The 19015-nt window shown below is 34.6% G+C and overlaps 2 protein-coding genes across 6 annotated transcripts; one reads left to right on the top strand and one right to left on the bottom strand.

The window, feature by feature from the left end:
- The first annotated feature begins 1481 nt into the window (after positions 1 to 1481).
- Positions 1482 to 7059, top strand: LOC118056155 (uncharacterized). Of its 2 annotated transcripts, XM_035068278.2 has the most exons (11): positions 1482 to 1615; positions 2118 to 2283; positions 2590 to 2771; positions 2892 to 3464; positions 3575 to 3652; positions 4500 to 4824; positions 4911 to 5110; positions 5413 to 5489; positions 5921 to 6022; positions 6366 to 6552; positions 6640 to 7059. In XM_035068278.2, exons 2-11 carry the CDS (start codon positions 2142 to 2144, stop codon positions 6727 to 6729), a joined length of 1956 nt encoding a protein of 651 aa, XP_034924169.1. In that variant the 5' UTR covers positions 1482 to 1615; positions 2118 to 2141; the 3' UTR covers positions 6730 to 7059. The 2 variants fall into 2 exon arrangements, with proteins under 2 accessions (XP_034924169.1, XP_034924170.1); XM_035068279.2 differs by lacking the exons at positions 1482 to 1615; positions 2118 to 2283 and having other exon boundaries at positions 2647 to 2784.
- Positions 7060 to 8128: 1069 nt separating this feature from the next.
- On the bottom strand, positions 8129 to 17718 carry LOC118056154 (protein SIEL). 4 transcript variants are annotated; one of them, XR_004688765.2, is made up of 9 exons: positions 13505 to 14685; positions 13279 to 13359; positions 12595 to 12828; positions 12050 to 12241; positions 11429 to 11569; positions 11128 to 11217; positions 10207 to 10739; positions 8599 to 10124; positions 8129 to 8408 (listed from the first exon to the last, which is right to left on the bottom strand). XR_004688765.2 is itself a non-coding variant. In XM_035068277.2 (9 exons), exons 2-9 carry the CDS (start codon positions 14159 to 14161, stop codon positions 9206 to 9208), a joined length of 2847 nt encoding a protein of 948 aa, XP_034924168.1. In that variant the 5' UTR covers positions 14162 to 14302; positions 17491 to 17718; the 3' UTR covers positions 8129 to 9205. The 4 variants fall into 4 exon arrangements, 2 of the variants coding, with proteins under 2 accessions (XP_034924168.1, XP_073261383.1); XR_012168180.1 differs by having other exon boundaries at positions 8643 to 10124; XM_035068277.2 differs by adding an exon at positions 17491 to 17718 and having other exon boundaries at positions 8129 to 10124; positions 13505 to 14302.
- Positions 17719 to 19015: the final 1297 nt, after the last annotated feature.

Raw genomic sequence — 19015 nt, 5'->3', positions numbered from 1 at the left:
AGTTCAAACCGGTTTCGTTTTTTAAAATAAAATTCCGGTTTTGTTATTTTTTTTTATAAAAACCGAATCGAACCGAAAATAACCACCCTTACCTTCCACCAAGAATTTGACATTTTTATTTTTGTGTTTTTTAAAAAATTTAATTTAATTTAATTTTTTTTACTTTAAATTATTATTTTTTTAGAATTTTTAGATGTGTTCATGTTAATTTATATATATATATATATATATTATTTTAATTTACTTTAAATAAAAAAAAATTCAACACCCAATACAACACCGAATACCCTCTAAATTACCTTCTTCAAGCTTATCATACTGGTATTTGATTCTTCAGAGCTAGCTAGTTTGTCTCTCCTCCATTGTTCCAAAAAAACAAAAAACCCTAAAAGCACAGAACCACTGCAAAATCAAACACACACCACAAGTTTTGCACATCACTGGCATGGACCTTGTTAGCCTGAACCAGCCTAGATGGAAGAGGTGCAGGTGGCATCCGAATGGCTAGGTTTTAGATTACCTCTTTGGGTAATAAGTCACTTATTGGATGCAGCTGTCGGGCTACAACCTATAGGTCTCTTGATCCTAGACCCAGCCCATATGGATTTGGCTGCATCCTCTTTCAAGTTTCAAGCATTAAAGATGAAGCCAGCACTTATGGGACAATTTGAATTTATAATTGTGAAAGAGGAGATATTTTGAATGTCACTTCATTTGCAAATTTCTGTTGATGATAGATTCCCAGACTTTTGCATGTAGTGGTTGAGATGAGCTTCAATTCTGCGGTACTGATTGGGATTGCCGTGACAGTTTTTTTTTTTTTTTTTATTTTAAAATATATTAAAATAATACATTTTTTATTTTTTTTTAATTTAGTTTTTATATCTACATATCAAAATAATTTAAAATTATAAAAAATTAATTTAAAATAAAAAATATTTCAAAAACACTTTTTAAATATAAAAACAAATACACTCTGCAAACTTGGAGAATGTAATGACTTTTTTTTAAAGATTTTTATATTTGGGTAATATAGATATAAAGAGGTGTGGTTGATTTTTAAAGTTTTTTTTTTAATAAAATATATTAAAATAATATTTTGATTTTAAATTTTTTAAAATTTAATTTTAGTACCAACGATTGAAAAATATAAATAAATAATTTGAAATGAAAAAAGTTTAATATATATATTTTTTTAAATACAGCAATGACAAACACCATCTAAATTTTATATATTGTACTCATACAGGCTTGAAGAAAAAAAAAAACGCATGAAAGCTATGGGCCTCTGAAGAGAGAGAAAAAAATGGATCCACAGTCTACTATGAACCGAGTGATTAACTGTATAGCAGCAGCATCAAGTCGAGACTTCACACTCGTCTCAGCCCTTTGAGGAAAGGCACAGACTCGCGACCCAACAGCCCAATCTTGGCTAGCGGTGAATATAAACGTGTATGATCTTTATATTCATCCGATGTGGGATACTGCATAGGGACGAAAGCCTTGCTTTGTTCCAGAGAGAGAGAGAGAGAGAGAGAGAGAGAGTTTCCCTTTCCTTTAAAGTTTAACCTCTCTTCACTTGCTCACTCTCTGACCCTAACCCACTCCCTCAACAGTACGATTCTCTCTTCTCTCTCTCTTTTCTCTGTATCTAACAATATGAACCGATTTTGATTTTTTTTTTTTGAATATTTTGGCATTGGCATCGAAATATTTTTTGAGAGAATTTGGAATTTATTAGGGTTTTAATACATTTATTTCTCTGGACAGATTGTGCCTTTCTTCATTCCTACTCTGTTTAATTTACTTTAGTTATTTTATTTTTAAATTCATAAAAAATAATAATGTGTTTTTTTTAGGAGTTTGTGATTAAATTTGTGTGTGACTAACATGTAGTCTACCACGTGTTCGATTTTATGCCTCACAAACGTTTTCTTTTCTTCAATGCTTAATGTCTTTTGTCATGAGAAATGATTGATCACAAGCCTTGAATTGGACTTGGAGAAGGCGTGAAATTAATGTTTTGTTCTTTGTATTTAACACTATTTTTTTTGCTTTTTGGGAAACTTGGAGGGGTCTTTGAGGTTGACCATTAATGTTGTGATTGATGGTAGCAGGGAGGAAAGCACAGGCATTATTCGATGGAAAAAGGTGGGCGGGTGCCAAGTAACCTGGCGATTGACAATATGTATGCTAGAAATTTGAAGAAGAGTCAGCTTGGAGGTGTAATATTTGTTTGTACGAACAATACGATAAGAGAGTGCTTATCCAAACAACTCTTTGGTCAGTTCTCTGCATTTGTTTGATTACCTTGTTTGTTTTATAGTACCTCTTGGATGTTCTTATTACTATTTGGTAAGATCATGTTTTAGTGATGTAACTGGTAATGAATTCATGCACGTCGAATTCACTATGTGATTCTGGTGTTTATCTTGGCCCCTATGCTCATAAATAGTGAAGCATCGGAGGAGAACAATGAGCATTATTATAAAATATAATATTTATTGAGAAGCATGTTAAATGGTGGTAGATTATCAGGCTCACATTTGTATCCCAGGCATCATAAAATTTTTCTTTCAATTTGAACAGGTTTACCGGGTCAGCATTTTTCTTATGTAAAGAATATTGATCCCGGCCTGCCTCTCTTCCTATTCAACTATAGTGACAGGAAACTTTATGGGATATATGAGGCTGCTAGCTCTGGCCAAATGAACATAAACCCGTATGGCTGGACCAGTGATGGTGCACAACGAACACTATATCCTTCCCAGGTATTAAATGAAGGTTTGTCTTAAATACTCTGATTTTTTTAGTCATTAAGGTTATATGGAGAACACTTTGCATTATAATCAAGAATACTGTTCTTCTGAAATTATGGTTTGGTCAACAAGGTTCAAATTCACGTGCGGCTGCAATGTCAACCACTGCGTGAAGAACAGTTTAAACCGATCATTGCAGATAACTACTACAATCTTAATCATTTCTGGTTTGAGCTTGACCATGTTCAAACCAGTAAGCTGATGTCCTTATTAGCATCTTTACCTGTTTCCCCTGGAACCTCTGTACTGCCACAGAAGATAGAGAAGTGGAGAAACATAATCCAACCTGGTCCCTTATCTAAATCAAGAGAGGAAGATGAGGGAGACAACTTGCCTGCTTCAGAAATTGACCACACTGATAATTCAAGTACAAAATCAGATTCTGCACACATTGCTTCTTCAGATGTAGATAATCAACCAGTGAAAGATCAGTTGGGTGTGACAGCAGTGGAACAAGAAGAGAAAAGGCTAATATTCAAGAAGCTGCAAGAATTGGCTCTCAGATCTGAAACTCAAGCCTCTTCTTTGAGGGATGGCACAGAAGATATGCACTTGGAGGAGAAGGCTTCTGCAGAGGAGCAGATGGGTTCAGAGGAAAAGAATGATGTCAATCCTTGTACCTTTTGTCAATCTACCATTGCTCAGGTGGAGTTTTTCTGTTATTTATTCATCGTAATCGTGTCATGGATGACAACATTTTATTCAATGATATTCATTTCTCTCTCTTGCTGTTTTTGTTCTGTCTATATTTGTAGTTGGCTAAAGGGATGGAAGAGCTTAAGGCTTTTAGAACAGAACAAACTCTGAAGATGGGTTATTTAGAACAGAAGCTGGTATTGTTTAAGTGCCTCGAGACTTCTGTTTTTGTAGTTGCTATGTTCTAGAAGTTGAAATGCCTTTTTTTATTTAACTTCAGGCAGATTGAAGTTTTCCATGCCAATTGGTAAGTAATTGGACATCCTGTGGGATTGAACTGGCTACAATATTTTTGTTGAGTGATTGAAGGGACTGGTCTTTAACTGGTAATGGCCTTTGTTATTTGTAGGAAAAAAATTTACTTTGCAATTCCGTAACTATTGTATATAACTATATTAGGTGGATTGATGTTTGGCAAAGAATTCTAGGGAAAAAAAGGTTGATATGAAATTGAATATTTCCATAGAGGCTAAACTAGAAATGCTGAAGTTAGAGGCAATTTGGTATTGCTGGTTAGAGAAAAAGAGACCCACTGCAATCGATTACATGCACCTAAATAACTATTTGTACATTAAAAAAAATTTGTACAAGAGTAGATTAGAAATTGGATACATCATTTTATTCTAGTTTCCTGGAGGAGGGCTTCAGCTTGGCAGATGATATACCCAAGACAATTCCATGTACTGTTTTTCTATAATTAGAGTCCTTGAACTGATCAAAGATTTGAACATGTGGCATGTTTGTCTCATTTCTACTTTACTTTATGGACTTCATCATAGATTTGCATCTGTTTCTGCGATGTTAAATATTCAAATTTAGGTCTCTATGATATTTTCCCCAGCCATAAACTCTGCATCTCATCCTTAGAAAATCTGCTATAGCTTATGGCACAATGTTCATGGATACCAGTCCATGCTTGTATTTGTCCCTTTACATTTATATGCTGTTTATTTTTTATGAATGGCTTTCTGGATGGCATTTCAGGTTGAGGCTGAAGAACAAATTCAACAGTTGCAAGATCGGTGTATGATGTTGGAATCCATGTCTAATCCTTCCAAGGCAGACATTAATGAAACAGTCAATAATTTGTTTGAGGAAGAGCAATTGGATCCTACTGATGCCATCCATCTGATGGGGGGATATGATGGTGAATCGTGGTTGTCGACTTTCAGTTTATATTTTCCCTCTCAAGATGTAGTGAAATCTTTGAGGCCAATGAGCTCTGTTCGGTCGTATGCTTCAGTTGTACAGTTTCATGAAGAGCTTTATGTATTTGGTGGTGGGAATGGCCAGTTGTGGTATGACACGGGTATGAGCTCTCTTACTGTTTCTTAATTTTTTTTTTTTACTAAAACTTGTTTATTTCTTAACATTTTTTTTTCATGTCATATGAAGTTGAATCATACAATCCAGCAAATGATCAATGGACCCCTCGCCCATCGTTGACCGGGAAGAAAGGGAGTTTGGCTGGGGCTACTTTAAATGACAAAATATTTGCCATGGGTGGTGGAAATGGGGTTGAATGCTTTGCAGATGTTGAAATGCTTGTTTTAGATATTGGAAAGTGGATCCCAACAAGGTCGATGCTACAGAAGGTAGATGTCACTGCTTGTCTTGCTTTATATTTTCCTTTGGTGGATCTTCTTGGATTTATTTGAAGTTCCAAAGGTTTTAGAACCTGGCAATTATACCCTTAGTCAAGGATGAAGTTTGTGATAGCAGGTTCATTTGCTTGTGATTTCCCATGTGCCTCTTACATAGTTGTATTTAGTTTTTCTCTTTTTGGCTTTTCCTTTCAAGTCTGCTTTTCATGACCTCGAGTAACTCTTTCATTGGATTTGATATGTTTGGATAACTTGATTAAAGGCTGTTCTACTGTTTCCTTGTTTTGTTCCAGCGATTTGCTCTTGCAGCTGTGGAACTCAATGGTGTACTTTATGCAACTGGTGGATTTGATGGGAGTGATTATTCAAAGTATTGTAACATGCCATTCCTTTTTGTTTCATCACTAGTCTTATGTTCTATGCTAGCAACTTTGCTCAAATTTATGAAGCATGTAATACTTGCATGAATACCTGCAAACACACATGCAAGCGAGCACATTTATGTGCATAAATGATTGAGATGAGATTGAGGATATGGGAGTTGAGGATGTCTGCTGTTTCTGACAATAGTTTCCCAAGTTAATACTCACATAGAGATGGAGCCTGCTTGAAGTTTAATTTTTTTGCTTTGTAGTTCCTTTTCAACTATATAATCTTGCCACAGGAGCCTGTAGTTTACAGATTTTTTACTCTGTCTTGAAGGGAAACTGTGGGTGTTTAATCTGCTAGGAGCATATTGGAAATTGGCCCTTCACATTAAAAAAATCCATTATAATGGCTGACTACCTTTTATTCTTTCAGGACTGCTGAAAGATTTGATCCCAGAGAACATTCTTGGAGCAGAACTGCAAGCATGAATGCAAAGAGGGGCTGCCATTCATTGGTTGTTTTGAATGAAAAACTGTAAGTTTTCATTTCTTAATATGTTAAAGGCAGCAGTTTGTGTAATATATTAATGAGCTTGCAAATAGTAGTCCTACCCAAATTAAAAATTTGGTGTTTAAATATATTGAGTTTCATCATCCCAGCAGAGAAGTAATCCTCCTTAATTAGGCCGCAGAGAAGAGACTTGAATTTTCAATAATTAGAGATGTAAAATAATGGTTGCACCATTCCAGCTGCTTTTAGGCTGCTATTTTCTCATTGGTTTGAATTATGCTACTTGATGAATTTCACTATCTGTGGTTTTTTAGTATCTGCTTCAGGATGCATGCATGCTGTTAATTATGGAAAATTCCCTTTTTAGATATGCTTTGGGTGGTTATGATGGAAGCACAATGGTTTCAACCACAGAAATATTTGATCCTCGTCTTGACTCGTGGATCCCTGGGGAACCCATGAACAAGCCTAGAGGCTATGCCGCCGCCGCCGCCATTAAGGAATCGATATATGTTGTTGGAGGGCTGGAATCTGATGAGAACATGATAGATACCGTATGCTACCTTCTGCAAATATCTCCACGTTACCTTCCACATTACTGTCTTTTCACATATTTATTTTAACCCCCTACGAAATGGCAGGTTGAACATTTCAAGCAGGGTCAGGGATGGCAAGAAAAGAAGTCCAGGGCCATCAAGAAAAGATGCTTTTTGTCTGCTATTGCTTTGTAAATCATGGAAATGCTTGATAATCTTTTTGAGAGCTAGGAAATTGGTATGATGATTGGCCGTTAGAAGCCAAAAGTGTTTTGTTTTTTCTTAGATCAGGACGTGGGATGCAAGCTACAGGCAGTATAGAATTTGTTCAAGTATGTAAAAAACAGTAATCCCGTCATCAAATAGATCATCAAGGGAAATACCACAAACAATGGCTGTTGCCTTGGTCACTATCTGAACTTTTTGTGCTTGATCTTGAATTCTGTTTGCAAAGATGGGATCGTGACTGCAGTTCTCCTTGCATCAGTTTGTTGATATGAATCGATGATCCTTCAATCTTCTTTTTTTGCTAGATGTTAGAATTGAATTAGAAGGGAATCCCCCCCCCCTCCCTCTCTCTAATAATCATATTTTGTTCTTAACAGAAGAACATGTCACATGAGTTTTACCACACTAACTAATTGCAATCTTTTTTTTTTTATTATTATTTTTGTGCAAACCTCATAGGATCGAGTTTTACACCAGTGCATTTAACAGTGATTCTTGAATTGAAACAGTGGTGAACCTCTGATTAAACAGGACAGGTCCACGGATTTGACCAGGCCAGGCTTAAAAGAATCTTTCAGGTCCATGCAGTGGTGAAGGATAATGAGAGAAGGTCAAAAGGCTCGTCAAGGAAAACAAAAAGGGTGCAAGAATTTTAGTTTTTTTAACAAAGCCAACAACAATCCATGCTACAAGTGAGATTAATGATGTTGATACAAGCAGGAGGAAATTTCCTCCATTTTGACCTCACCATTGGCTGCGCAATGGTTATGGTTAGTCTCCTCATCTGCGAGGACATGGAAAATCTTCTACTATGATTCAGACTCCCATCATTTCACAGGTTAACACAAGTTTTACGGCCGCCATCATACGATGTATAAGCAATTGATTGTATCCTTAACAAGTTACTCGCATATGATTTTGATTTTCAACCGTGGAATCACTTGATTCAACCAGCTTTTTAGAATATTTTTTTGTATAAAAAATATCAAATTAATACATTTCATATGCTTTTCAATGATCTTAATATATTGATGTCAAAAATAAATAAAAAATTTATATTAAAAAAATCATTTCAATATATTTTTTATAAAAAAAAAACCTTACACTACATTACCAAACACATGAATCTAATAAGAGAACTAGAAACAAATTTGACATTAAATTCTTATTTGTTTTTGTGTTTTAAAAGTATTTTTAAAAAAAATTATTTTTTTTTATTTTTTTATTTTAAATTAATATATATATTTTTTATTTTTAAATATTTTGATATCAAAAATATTTTTTTAAAAAAATATTATTTTAATACATTTCCAAATAAAAAACATTTTAAAAAATAAACACATCCATAATTCCAAAAAGACCACCATTACAAACTGCAATTGTTCATACATTAAAGACCAATGAAGGTTCATTAACATCAGCATAGCAGATGTCACTGAAGTATTAACATCAAAACCAGCAAATTTCAAGAAAATACACGGAATGAACATAAAAAACAACTGTAAATCTGCAACGATATCACCAGAGGAATTCAGGCACTGAATTAACTTAATTTTGTGGGGCTCTTTGTTCTTGTTGATACTTAAAATTAAATCTATCTGGAGCCTACTGTATTTAATCGACCTCTGAGTTCCGATTTCAAGGACCTGTCAAATGATTCAAACTTTAAGAAGTTAGAGGCAAATGCGATTAGGAGCTAAAAATGTAACAATTGCTTTCAACATTAGTACATGGCTGGTTCCTTTCTTTAGCTGTAATACTCATTTACAAAAGTATGTGTACAGCATGAGCATAATTTCAAAAAACAAAATGGTTATAACAAGACAGAATATGTACCTTAGAAAAAAGAAATTCAGAATTTTGAGGGCCTGAAAGCATACCATTAAGAATATGAGTACTATCAGCAATATCCAGAATCTTCCAGGGTTTACAGCATACCTCTTTCATCCATGAAAAGACCTTCAACAACTTTATCCCAAGTAACGCAACTAGCAAATTTAATAAGGAAACAGCAATAAAGACAGAAAGGCTTAAGGTTTAAAAGTGTCCAACACATAACTTTCATAAGCCAACCCAGCATTGGAGATCAGCAGGCACCAGCGCATGATCCACAGGGAAAACCATCCACTTCGGTAAATTTACATGCATAGTTTTGGAAGTGTAGCAGTAGTCAGAGCATTTACAAATCAACCAAGAGGGGAAAATCGACATCAAGATAATCTGATGTGAAGAAAAACGAGCAAGTTCTCCACACTATCCTTGTTCATGCATACTTATCACAAGAATATCTAGACCATTTTCTCATATATAAGAGTCAGGTTCGTACCATCACAATGATTATGAGATAAAAACAAGGTCTATGATAAACTGATGAATCTAGCTTCCAGCAAACAGAGGACAAATGCAATGAGGATCTGTGACATATGAAATATCAAAAAGCCATTCAGTCCCTCCGAACCAAGCACAAATGAACTTCTTTTTCCTGGCAAAGATGAACCAATTCGCGTTTTGGACCTCCACAGTGTTTCACTAGGTGACAATCCTCAAGAACACATTCCATGCCTATACTAATCCATGATGAGAATGAACGAGCTTTTGGAGTTCTGTAAAAGGGTGCCATAAATGTAAATTTCTTGACCTCATTGCAGCCTCCTAATATGTTCAAATCTAAGAAGACAAATTGAGTTGACTCCTGACTCATTCTTATTGTAAGCCACAACCTATTCTCACTACCGACATTGTATAAAGTAATATCCAGAGGTATAGCCACAGGTAGTCCAGAGACAAAAGGAAGAGGATTTTCAGAATCATTACCAGGAACATCCAGTTCTGCATTTATATGCCTTACCCTTGAGCATAAACTAAACTGCTTAAGGGTGAAGAAATCAACTAAGTTTGTAATCTGGAAGAGACTGCTTGAGATGCCAGCTTTAGAAGACTCAATCTCATGCACTGTTTTCTTAGCGTCCATTAAAATATTGGATGGTTCAATGGTTCCTTTATCATTGAGAATCTCTATATGTGAAATTACAGCGGACAATTTTTTCATTGTAGTAGGAGAGCAGCAGATTTCAACTTTGGATAACCTTAACATACAAGCCACAACTATAAGCTCCAACACATACAACCCCTCTTCCTTGGAAAACCCTATATATCTATACCTCAGTTCTCTGAGCCTCACGTCTAGTTTCCCAAATAGATATTCCAGTCCTCCTGTTTCATCGGACCTTATCTTCCAGACAACATGCTCCCATATCTTAGCAAACAGTTTCATTACCTGGAGGTATTGCAACGTAAATGCCAATATACCAGCAGATTCAAGCGATGCAGAGGTTAACATTGCCAATTCTCTCTTGCAATCCCTGCACGAGCAAAAAATTAGTATAAAAAATTACAGGGGCATTAAATACAGCAAGGAAAATTTACATATAATTAGAGTACAACCTCAGAGCTCTCACTGCTACATTGGTGCACCTTGATTGTACCAAAAGCCAGGCATCTCTGACCCTTGCAAGGATAAGGTTCACAGATTTCATGACTTCATCAAGCTCGTCTGCCTGGCATTCTACAATTGAAGTTGCTAAATCCTCTAATTCACATGATATCACAGGCTGAACTTTGGAAGTTCCATTGCCAGTTTGTAGCATGGGCACCCCAACAGGACTATTGACATCCTTTCTGCTATGAGTTAAAACAGCATCATCAACAACTGGCAATAATGACGACTCCTCCACTTCTGTGCCATGATTGGAGGATCTACTGCACTGAGACAAATATGCCAAAAGTGTATCTTGGTCTACAACTTCTCTCAAAGCAGAAGAGATCCTCCCTAGCAAGGTTACTGCATAAGAAAATAATCGAGGTGGAATATTTTGACCATTCTGATTTTGTGAGAGTGGAGCTGAGATGGCAAGTACAAGAAACGCGGCTACTCTTGCACTATCCAAGACCAATTTTCCCTCCAAAACTGGCTCTATCTGGATTCAAAGAAAGTGAACAATAAATCTCTATAAAGCAGATACTATTATGAAAACATAATAATGTAGAGTAGTATCCATTGATGAAAACAAAATGATTTTAGATATTGGATAATTATTAACAGAGATACAAGGGGAAGAAGAAGAAGAAAACGAGTCAACTCAACTAAGAATTCTTCGTCTTCTTCTTCTTCTTCTATTTAAAGTTGCAAGTGGTCATATGTGTTGCATTGACAGCAAAACAAAGAGAAGAACAGGCATTGCCATGAACATGAAAAAAAATAAACCATGGGTTATGGAAAAAAATACCCTATATACCATAGAAATTCAATTATGGGGACTGATAAGTGCGTGATCAAGAATGTATAGTCCAATTAATCATGCTAACCTCTTGAGAAACTTCCTTGACAACGTGAGCAGCAAAGTTCCCATGGCTTCGACCCATAAAAAACAAAACAGAGAAGACATCAGCTTCATCCTAGAAGAAAGGAAATTTCCAAAACGTTAAATTAAACAAACAGATCAAGAATCACATTTTCATATTCAGAGATGCGTAAGATTTTTTTTCTTTGAAGGATATCTCACAAGATTGCTTGTTTCTTTCTTTCCCCCCAAACCTCTTGTGGTTGGAAGGGATTGAGGTAGAGAGGATTGTAACAAACAGAAAAGTATAGTGAGGAACAGCTAACCTTTGTAAATCTCTCCAAGTTCTGAAGGAGGCCATGAACAGATGATCTAAATAATTTCAAATCAGACAGCTTCACCAATTTAAAAATTTTTCTTGCGATTGATCTTATTAGATCACAGTTATCAAGTAGAGAGCCCAGAAACTGCAAAATCAAGCAACACTTGCATTATAGGCAACTACAATTGTGATTAAAAAAATCTGTGCAAGTCATAGCATTCAAAGATATATAATTGGTTTGAAAAATAAACCAAAAATAATATAAAGTGAAACGTAGTGTGATATAGGAGGGAAAAAAAAAAAAGAGGAGCAAATCCCAAAGCTAATGATTTGTGTGTAATACATACATGCATGCATGCACATATATGTAAACAAGCTAACACACATGTGCGTGCTGTGGGAGGAGGGTGAATCATGGGCATGCTGTGTGAGAGAGAGATGTAAAGGAGTTTTTTGGGAGCCTACCAAAGAAATGTCACAAATGAACATTTAAACAGCCAGTATCACCATGTCACAAGAAAGACTTCTTATCTTCATCAAAGTGGACTGAAGGTATCGAGCATCTAAATATTCTACCAAATGCAATATTTATTCGGGATTTGTAAATAAGGACTGAAAAACTTACCATGTGCATGTGTATCTCTTGCACATGCAGACACTCAAAGGTTGCCATGTGATGCAGTGTTTCTAAAGCTTCTAACCTTACAGCCATTGAATCATCATTCAACATGTCCATCAACAAGCTTAAGGACTGACGAGCAAACTCAGCATAGAGGATAGTGTGAATGCGCAAAGAGTTGCAAGCAGATTTTCGCACCTTCAAGCAAGCACAAAGTGTCATAATCATAGTAGTCAGGTATTTGGGAAACACATGGGCTGCTGACATTAAATATGATATAAAAAAGGGGTCCATTATGGTAAACTCCACAATATTTTTAAATCCAAACCATCTTCTACACCTATACATGCATGAATAGAGAGAACATATGAAGGATCCAATCAGTTTTAAAAGTATATCGCTTTTGCAAGGACAATTGTTGTGAACCATAAATAATAACTATTCGATCCAGAAAAAGAAAAAGAAAAGAAAAGGGTATTAATCTCTCAAAGATGTATCATATTATGCACAACTATAAGATTCAGTGCAACAAAATGTTCCACCCAAGTTACCTCATGGAATTCATCCTCAAGCCCATGCACAAAAGCTCCAGCATAACTAGATGCCAAAATCTCAAACCTTTCTGCTGCACACTGACCATGAGAGTTCTTCTCTTTCATGATTGCTAGGACTTTTTTTGATATAGTTTGCAATAAAATGTCCTCAGACACCAACTTTATCTTGCCAAGAGCATTAAAAGCTTCCACCCTGACCTCCACACTCATGTCTCTTACCATAGAACAGAGCTGCGAGCACATTCATAATATATTTTAGAGTGGATAAAAAATTACTATTAATTATTCATAGACACAAATTGATGCCTTTGCAGTCAAAACAGGCAGCAGGAGTATTCACATTTATGAAAAAAGCAGTTCACACCCTAACAAGAAAAATTGTTAGTGTAAATTACATAAAACTCTTAAATTAAGCTCAGGTTTCCATGTTGCATCCTGTATTTTCATAACATCTATTTCAGCAGCATTAAAATCTGCTATCATATAGGTGATTATTTTAACCCCACATTGTACATTGGTTTAAAATTCTTTTTCACTGAAAAATTCATTAGACCCTACATTTAAATAAACCCAACAAAGCAATTAAACCAAAAATTTCTGTACAGGTTATGCAAGCATCCATCAACTTCCCAAAAATCCTCGGAAGAAAAACAGGCAGCACAACAATGTTGATAAAAATACCTGCACAAATACTTGATTTGACCAATCTATTTTATCATTCTCTTCCTTTGCTGCTATAAGCATTGGCCCCCATTCACTTACCTGCATTCACAGCAGTAAAAAAAAAATTCCGAATATTCACAACAATAAATTAGTTAAATCTTATGTGATTATTTTTTTACCATGCTTTAATTAAACACGGTCAATCCGGAAAAAAAAAAATTAAAGGATCGGTTTTCTTTTTTACCACGCGGATTGCAGCAGAGCGTACTGAATGCTCATTGTCTTGTAGAAGCTCAACAGCACGAAAATAACAACCTTCAATCACACTGACATCTTCAAAAACATTGCCACTTTTGCACAACCCTAGCAATCCATCCAAAGAAGCCTTCCTCACATATGGGTAAGGATCTTTCGTAAACCCTAAAAACACAGTAAACAGCACGTGCATCCCTATGCCTAACCTCTCTCCATTTCTGAGCAGCCGCAATCGAGCGGAAGTTGAAGTGGCAGCAAAACACAGGGACATAAATAAATGATCATCGATTTTGTTGTGATCAGAATTGGCAATCGAAGCGAGTGAAGTGAGTGACTCGGTGGCAATTTGAATTGATTCTGTAAAGAGAAGTGAGCTGGAGTGGATTGAGTTGAGGATTTGAGAGGAGAGGTGAGTGCGGTGTGAAGCAAGGTCAGTGAGGAGTTTGAGGATGTGGTGGTGAGTTGTGAGTGAGTTGGTACCCAGTTTGAGCGAGCGAGTTAGGGTTTCAAGGATTGAATAGATTGTGGAATCGGAGGTGTTAGGGTTGATTATTAGAGAGCGAAGAGAAGCTAGGGCTTGTAGAGAGAGAGTATTATTGTTGTCGTTGAGAGATTTCAGGCATGTGCGAAGCAATTGGTGCTCCATTGAAGAGCAGCGAGCGTGGTTCTTTTGGACTGGGGGAGCAGAAGATGAAGAGAGATGAAAGCACACTGTTTTGTTGAGTGATTCAAATTTGTGTCCAGAGGCAATAAGTTGACAGTAAGATCCGGTATAGCACCTTGCAAGCTACAATTTATGAGACTTCTACCATGTCAAAGAGGATTTCAAATTAAAAAAACAGGAAACATCAGCACTTTTTTTATGTATATTTATGCAACAAAAGTTGTCATTTGATTCATGTTTTTATATAAACACAAAAGCAAAGCCCTTAAGCATCCCAATCACAGGAGTAAAACATGAGTTCATGAATATAAATTATAAATCCAGGAGCAAATCTTTAGAAAGCCTGCAGAGATTGTTTCACACTTTCTCAATCAAGGGAAACATCACGTGTGGATCACAAGAATAAGTAGACAGTAGAACAACCAACGAGGCTGCAATCAAGGGAAACATTGTGTATGAATCGCAAAAAACACACACCAATTGCTACAGAAGCACAAAGGGTACTAGAGAGTCAAGGGCGTTAAAAATATTTTTTTTACATGGCAGGGATATATAATATAAACTAGGATAGTAAATTTAAATTGTAAAACCTTCAAATCATAAATAAAATGTTTTAACTAATTATATATTGATAATTCTAATTAAGTTGTAATTAACAACATAATACAATTAAAATAAAAGTAAAATAAATAAAAGAAAAGTCCAAACACCTTAAAATACATAGTTTAAATAAAAATTCATATATGGTTTAAATAACTTAAAAATACAAAATAATAAAATTATGTTCTTAGAATTTTATTAATTAAAAAATAAAACCAACCTTGTCTAAAACAAACAATCTGTTGATATGCTATGTAAACTAAAACCAGTTTCATTGCCTTTATCTTTTTTGTTATTCCTAAAATATTTATCAAAATCATTACAATCTAAAGGATTATTACTGCTACTACAAGTACCAATACTGACATTGTGAACATTAATGTTATTACCAGTACCAACACCAACACCAACACCAACACCAATATTGTAATTAAAATCTCAAACATTTACTTCACATTGCAATTCAATAAGATACTAGATAAAAATCATGTGTAGACCCATCAACATCTTTTTTTTTTTTTTTTTTTTTTTCACATTGATTCCTCTACTTTTTGGATAGATCGACTCACTTACTTCGTCATTTACAAGAAACGAGTTCCTTCAAATTTTAGTAGGCCATTTAACATTAATTACTTCAAGAGTCAAGCATGCTAATTTACTACTTTTAATCTATATATCTGCCAGTTAAAACAGAGAAATATGCCAATTGATATGCTAATAATTTATATAAGGAACTTTTAAGAATGAATAGGTATTTTTATTTTATAGAAATGAAATCTACAAATAGCTTATATCATTAAAAAAATTATAATAATTATAGTTAAAATTAAGCTCTTGATTATCAGATTACACAAGTTTTATAAGATATAAATTTAGAACCATGAATATGCTAAGATACAAAGCATTCTTTCTAAAGCTAGCCATTAGCATCATAATTGCATTCATACCGAGTTGCTACAGCTCCTTTGTAGTGTGTTCTGTTAGCTGGATTTCTCTTTCAAATACATAATTAATTGGAGGATAATTGTCACTATCTAATAATTTGTTCTTGCAAGTTTCCTGTGGGATCAATGGTAATCACATTGTCTTAATCAAAATTTTCTTGTCTATTGAGTTTACAGGCTTCAAGTTCTAATTATTGGTGCATTGGTTTCCCAATGATGATCCAAAATAAGGGACATTTACATGCATATTGCAATATTTACGTGAGCAATATAGAATATTAATCAAAGAATTAACTCAAGCTGGACCTTATGTGTATAAAATATTTAAAGAACCTGAAACTTAAATTCCCAACCATATAAATAAATCTCCATTGAACCCTTAAAGGGTTTATGTCTGGATGTTTAAAGAATTATTAATTAAGACTAGCCATGGCAACCCTACTCCATAAAGTTTTGTTAGCATATTTATTCATTTTCCACTCGACCTCGCTTGCCACTGTATGGTGCGGTTGCTTTTCAGACTGGTGACCACCAAAAATCACCATATATTTCATCTACTCTTCAACATCTAACTGTCTCCAAACATAGATGGAAACTAGCAGCCATGCCCTCTTATAATGGAAGCCATTACCAGATTTATGTTCATTGAGCTGAACCAGTCTGTCATGGCACATTTGAGGACTTCCTGATCCCAATGGCTGCAAGGGCCCTCACAGAGAGCAAATCAGTAGCCTAATGTCATTTCAAACTCCCTCACAGAGAGTCAATAGAAAGCAAAGTGGCGCCATTGTTAACAGGTGGCGAGCATAAAGCTAGGGAGAAAATGATAGGAATGTAAAACCAAACCCATTTAATTTGCTAATACAGAAGGAGAATGAGACAATGTTATAAGTTATAACAAGAAGTTTAAGAAAACTAACTTGATTCATGTCAAAACAGAGAACACAGAACAAGGAGAGAGGCAAACGAAGCAAAGAAAAAAAAAAGGGTGCTTTAAGAGAGAGGGAGAGAGAGTGGAATTGTGGAAGGAAGCATGGGCTGGTGCTATGGTTGAGAAAAGGCAAAAGGGAGTTAATTAATTTTATACTTCTATCAAACTTTAAAATCGGTCTAAGTTAACCGAGTTTGACCGAGTTTATCAAGTCTAATTCGATTTCATTAATTTTTAAGTTTTTAGTTTGATTTTATATATTAGATACATGTTGATTCCTAAAATCATACAAATTGAGGTGAAAGGATTCTCAATTAATTTTGCACGATAGATAAATGTACAATTCAAGACGCCAGGAAAGGGTTCTAAATTCAGTTCTCAATGTTGCACCAAACAATGATGTACAAATTGATGTTGCCATGGACAATGGAAAGAACTTAACCATCTCGGTCACGTAACTTCTTTAGTACAAGAAGAGGTGTTTTTAATAAAAAGTTCTAAGTTTCCCTACCATGAACTCTACTAGCCTGTAGTTGAAAGACTACTTATTTACAAGCCCCACCAAACAAAAACCATGAATCTGATTGTGTTTCTACTTCAATAAAAAATGATTTGGGAAATTGTTAGAGGGTTGCTTGGCTGAAACTAAGCAATGGCATGACAAGATTGAAGCAACCAATATATAAGCAAATTGTAAGATTTTTGTGGCGGAGATGGATTATAAGTTGATAACCCAACGATAAGTTTTTTGTTTTTAATATAGAAAGAAATAATAAACATCAAATTTAAAAGTGTAATCGTTGAGTAGTAGAAGAGAAGAGAGTTGAGTAGAGTACCTCCAAAAAAAAAGCTAGTGATTGTGCCTCGCTGCCAAATGAAAGCCGCCGCCACACCGCCAACCAGCCAAGTCCGGCCACTAAACCACCCAGCCCGAACACCCTAACGCCAAGCCCAGCCACTAAACCACCTGAACACCATGACCTAGACCACCACCACCTCGTAGCTCAAGTACCCAACCCAAACAGCTCCAACACAGCAGCAGTCGTGAAACAGCCTCTGTGGATGCTTTGCAGACACCATCGTATAGAATTATAATGATAGATCCTTAAACCCAAAAGCATAAGTATGTTTTAGTCCCTATAGTTTATAATTTCAGAAACAAGTGCTTAAAGACCAAAAGCATAAGTATAGTTTAGTCCCTATATATTAGTATCACAAACAAGTGCATAACTAGACACCGATCGAGTAGATTCCTTAAACCAAAACACATAAGTATATTTTAGTCCCCAAAGTTTATAGTTTCATAAACAAGTTCTTAAATAGACGAAAAAGTGAAAAAAAAAAAACAAAAACAAAAACTAATATTCTTATTTCCAATTTTCCTTTCTAACCTTTAAGAAATTACATAAATAAATTATAAGGACAGCATATATGAAGGAAATGTACATTGACCAAAAACGTGATTGAAGGGCTTGAATGTTGCAAGGGATAAGCAAGATTAATAAGAGGTAATTTTTCAAATTTGAATTTTGAGTGAGGGATTTATTTTTCCACATGAATTAGAATAATGTGCAATGTATAATCTTAAAATTGTTTGAAAAAAAATATTTAGTTTTGATTGATGCATAGTTTAGTTATATGATATTTTAAATTTTTAAACCAAAAAAATTGAAAATTGTTATAAATAAACAGTATTTAATTTAATATTTTTTATCCACTTATTGTCACCTATTCATAAATTATTAACGATTTAAAGCAAGATATATATATATTTTTAATACATTACTAGCTAGTTGCTTCCTCTTGTGTTGACTTGCATTGCATGGACAATTAAATATTTACATAAAAGGAAATTTGTTGAAATATTGAGATTTCATTTTTTCTCGTCCAATATTAATTTTCATTCTGCATTAATTTTCACTTTAAAACTTAAGAAAAAGTTATTCTGATAATTATACAAACCTTTTTTTTTTGTTATAAATATTGAAGGGTAAATTACAATAATTTCATTGAAGTACCATAAGACTATTAAAATTTTTTATAAAAGTTTGAAGATTTGAGAACCTTCCTTTTATACCAAAAATGTAATGAATTACTAATTAGAAAAGATGGTTAAATAAAAAAAAATTACACAAATAATATTAAAAAAGAAACTTAGAACAAAATGGACAAAGCTAAATAATAACACTAATATTATTCACGTGCTAAGAAATTACCACCCCGTATTTTATATAATGATTTCTCTAATTTCATACTTTTTATTTTAGAGAACCTTTTTTTAATCATAATTAAAGGCATTTTAGATACAAATGAGTTTCCTTTTGTAACATTTTCTTCAACATTGAAAGGGTTTTTATTTAT

The sequence above is a fragment of the Populus alba genome, chromosome 16 (genome assembly GCF_005239225.2).
Source record: "Populus alba chromosome 16, ASM523922v2, whole genome shotgun sequence".
Lineage (NCBI taxonomy): Eukaryota > Viridiplantae > Streptophyta > Magnoliopsida > Malpighiales > Salicaceae > Populus > Populus alba.
Note: the sequence above shows the minus strand (reverse complement) of the source record. Positions and strands in the feature narration are given on the sequence as shown.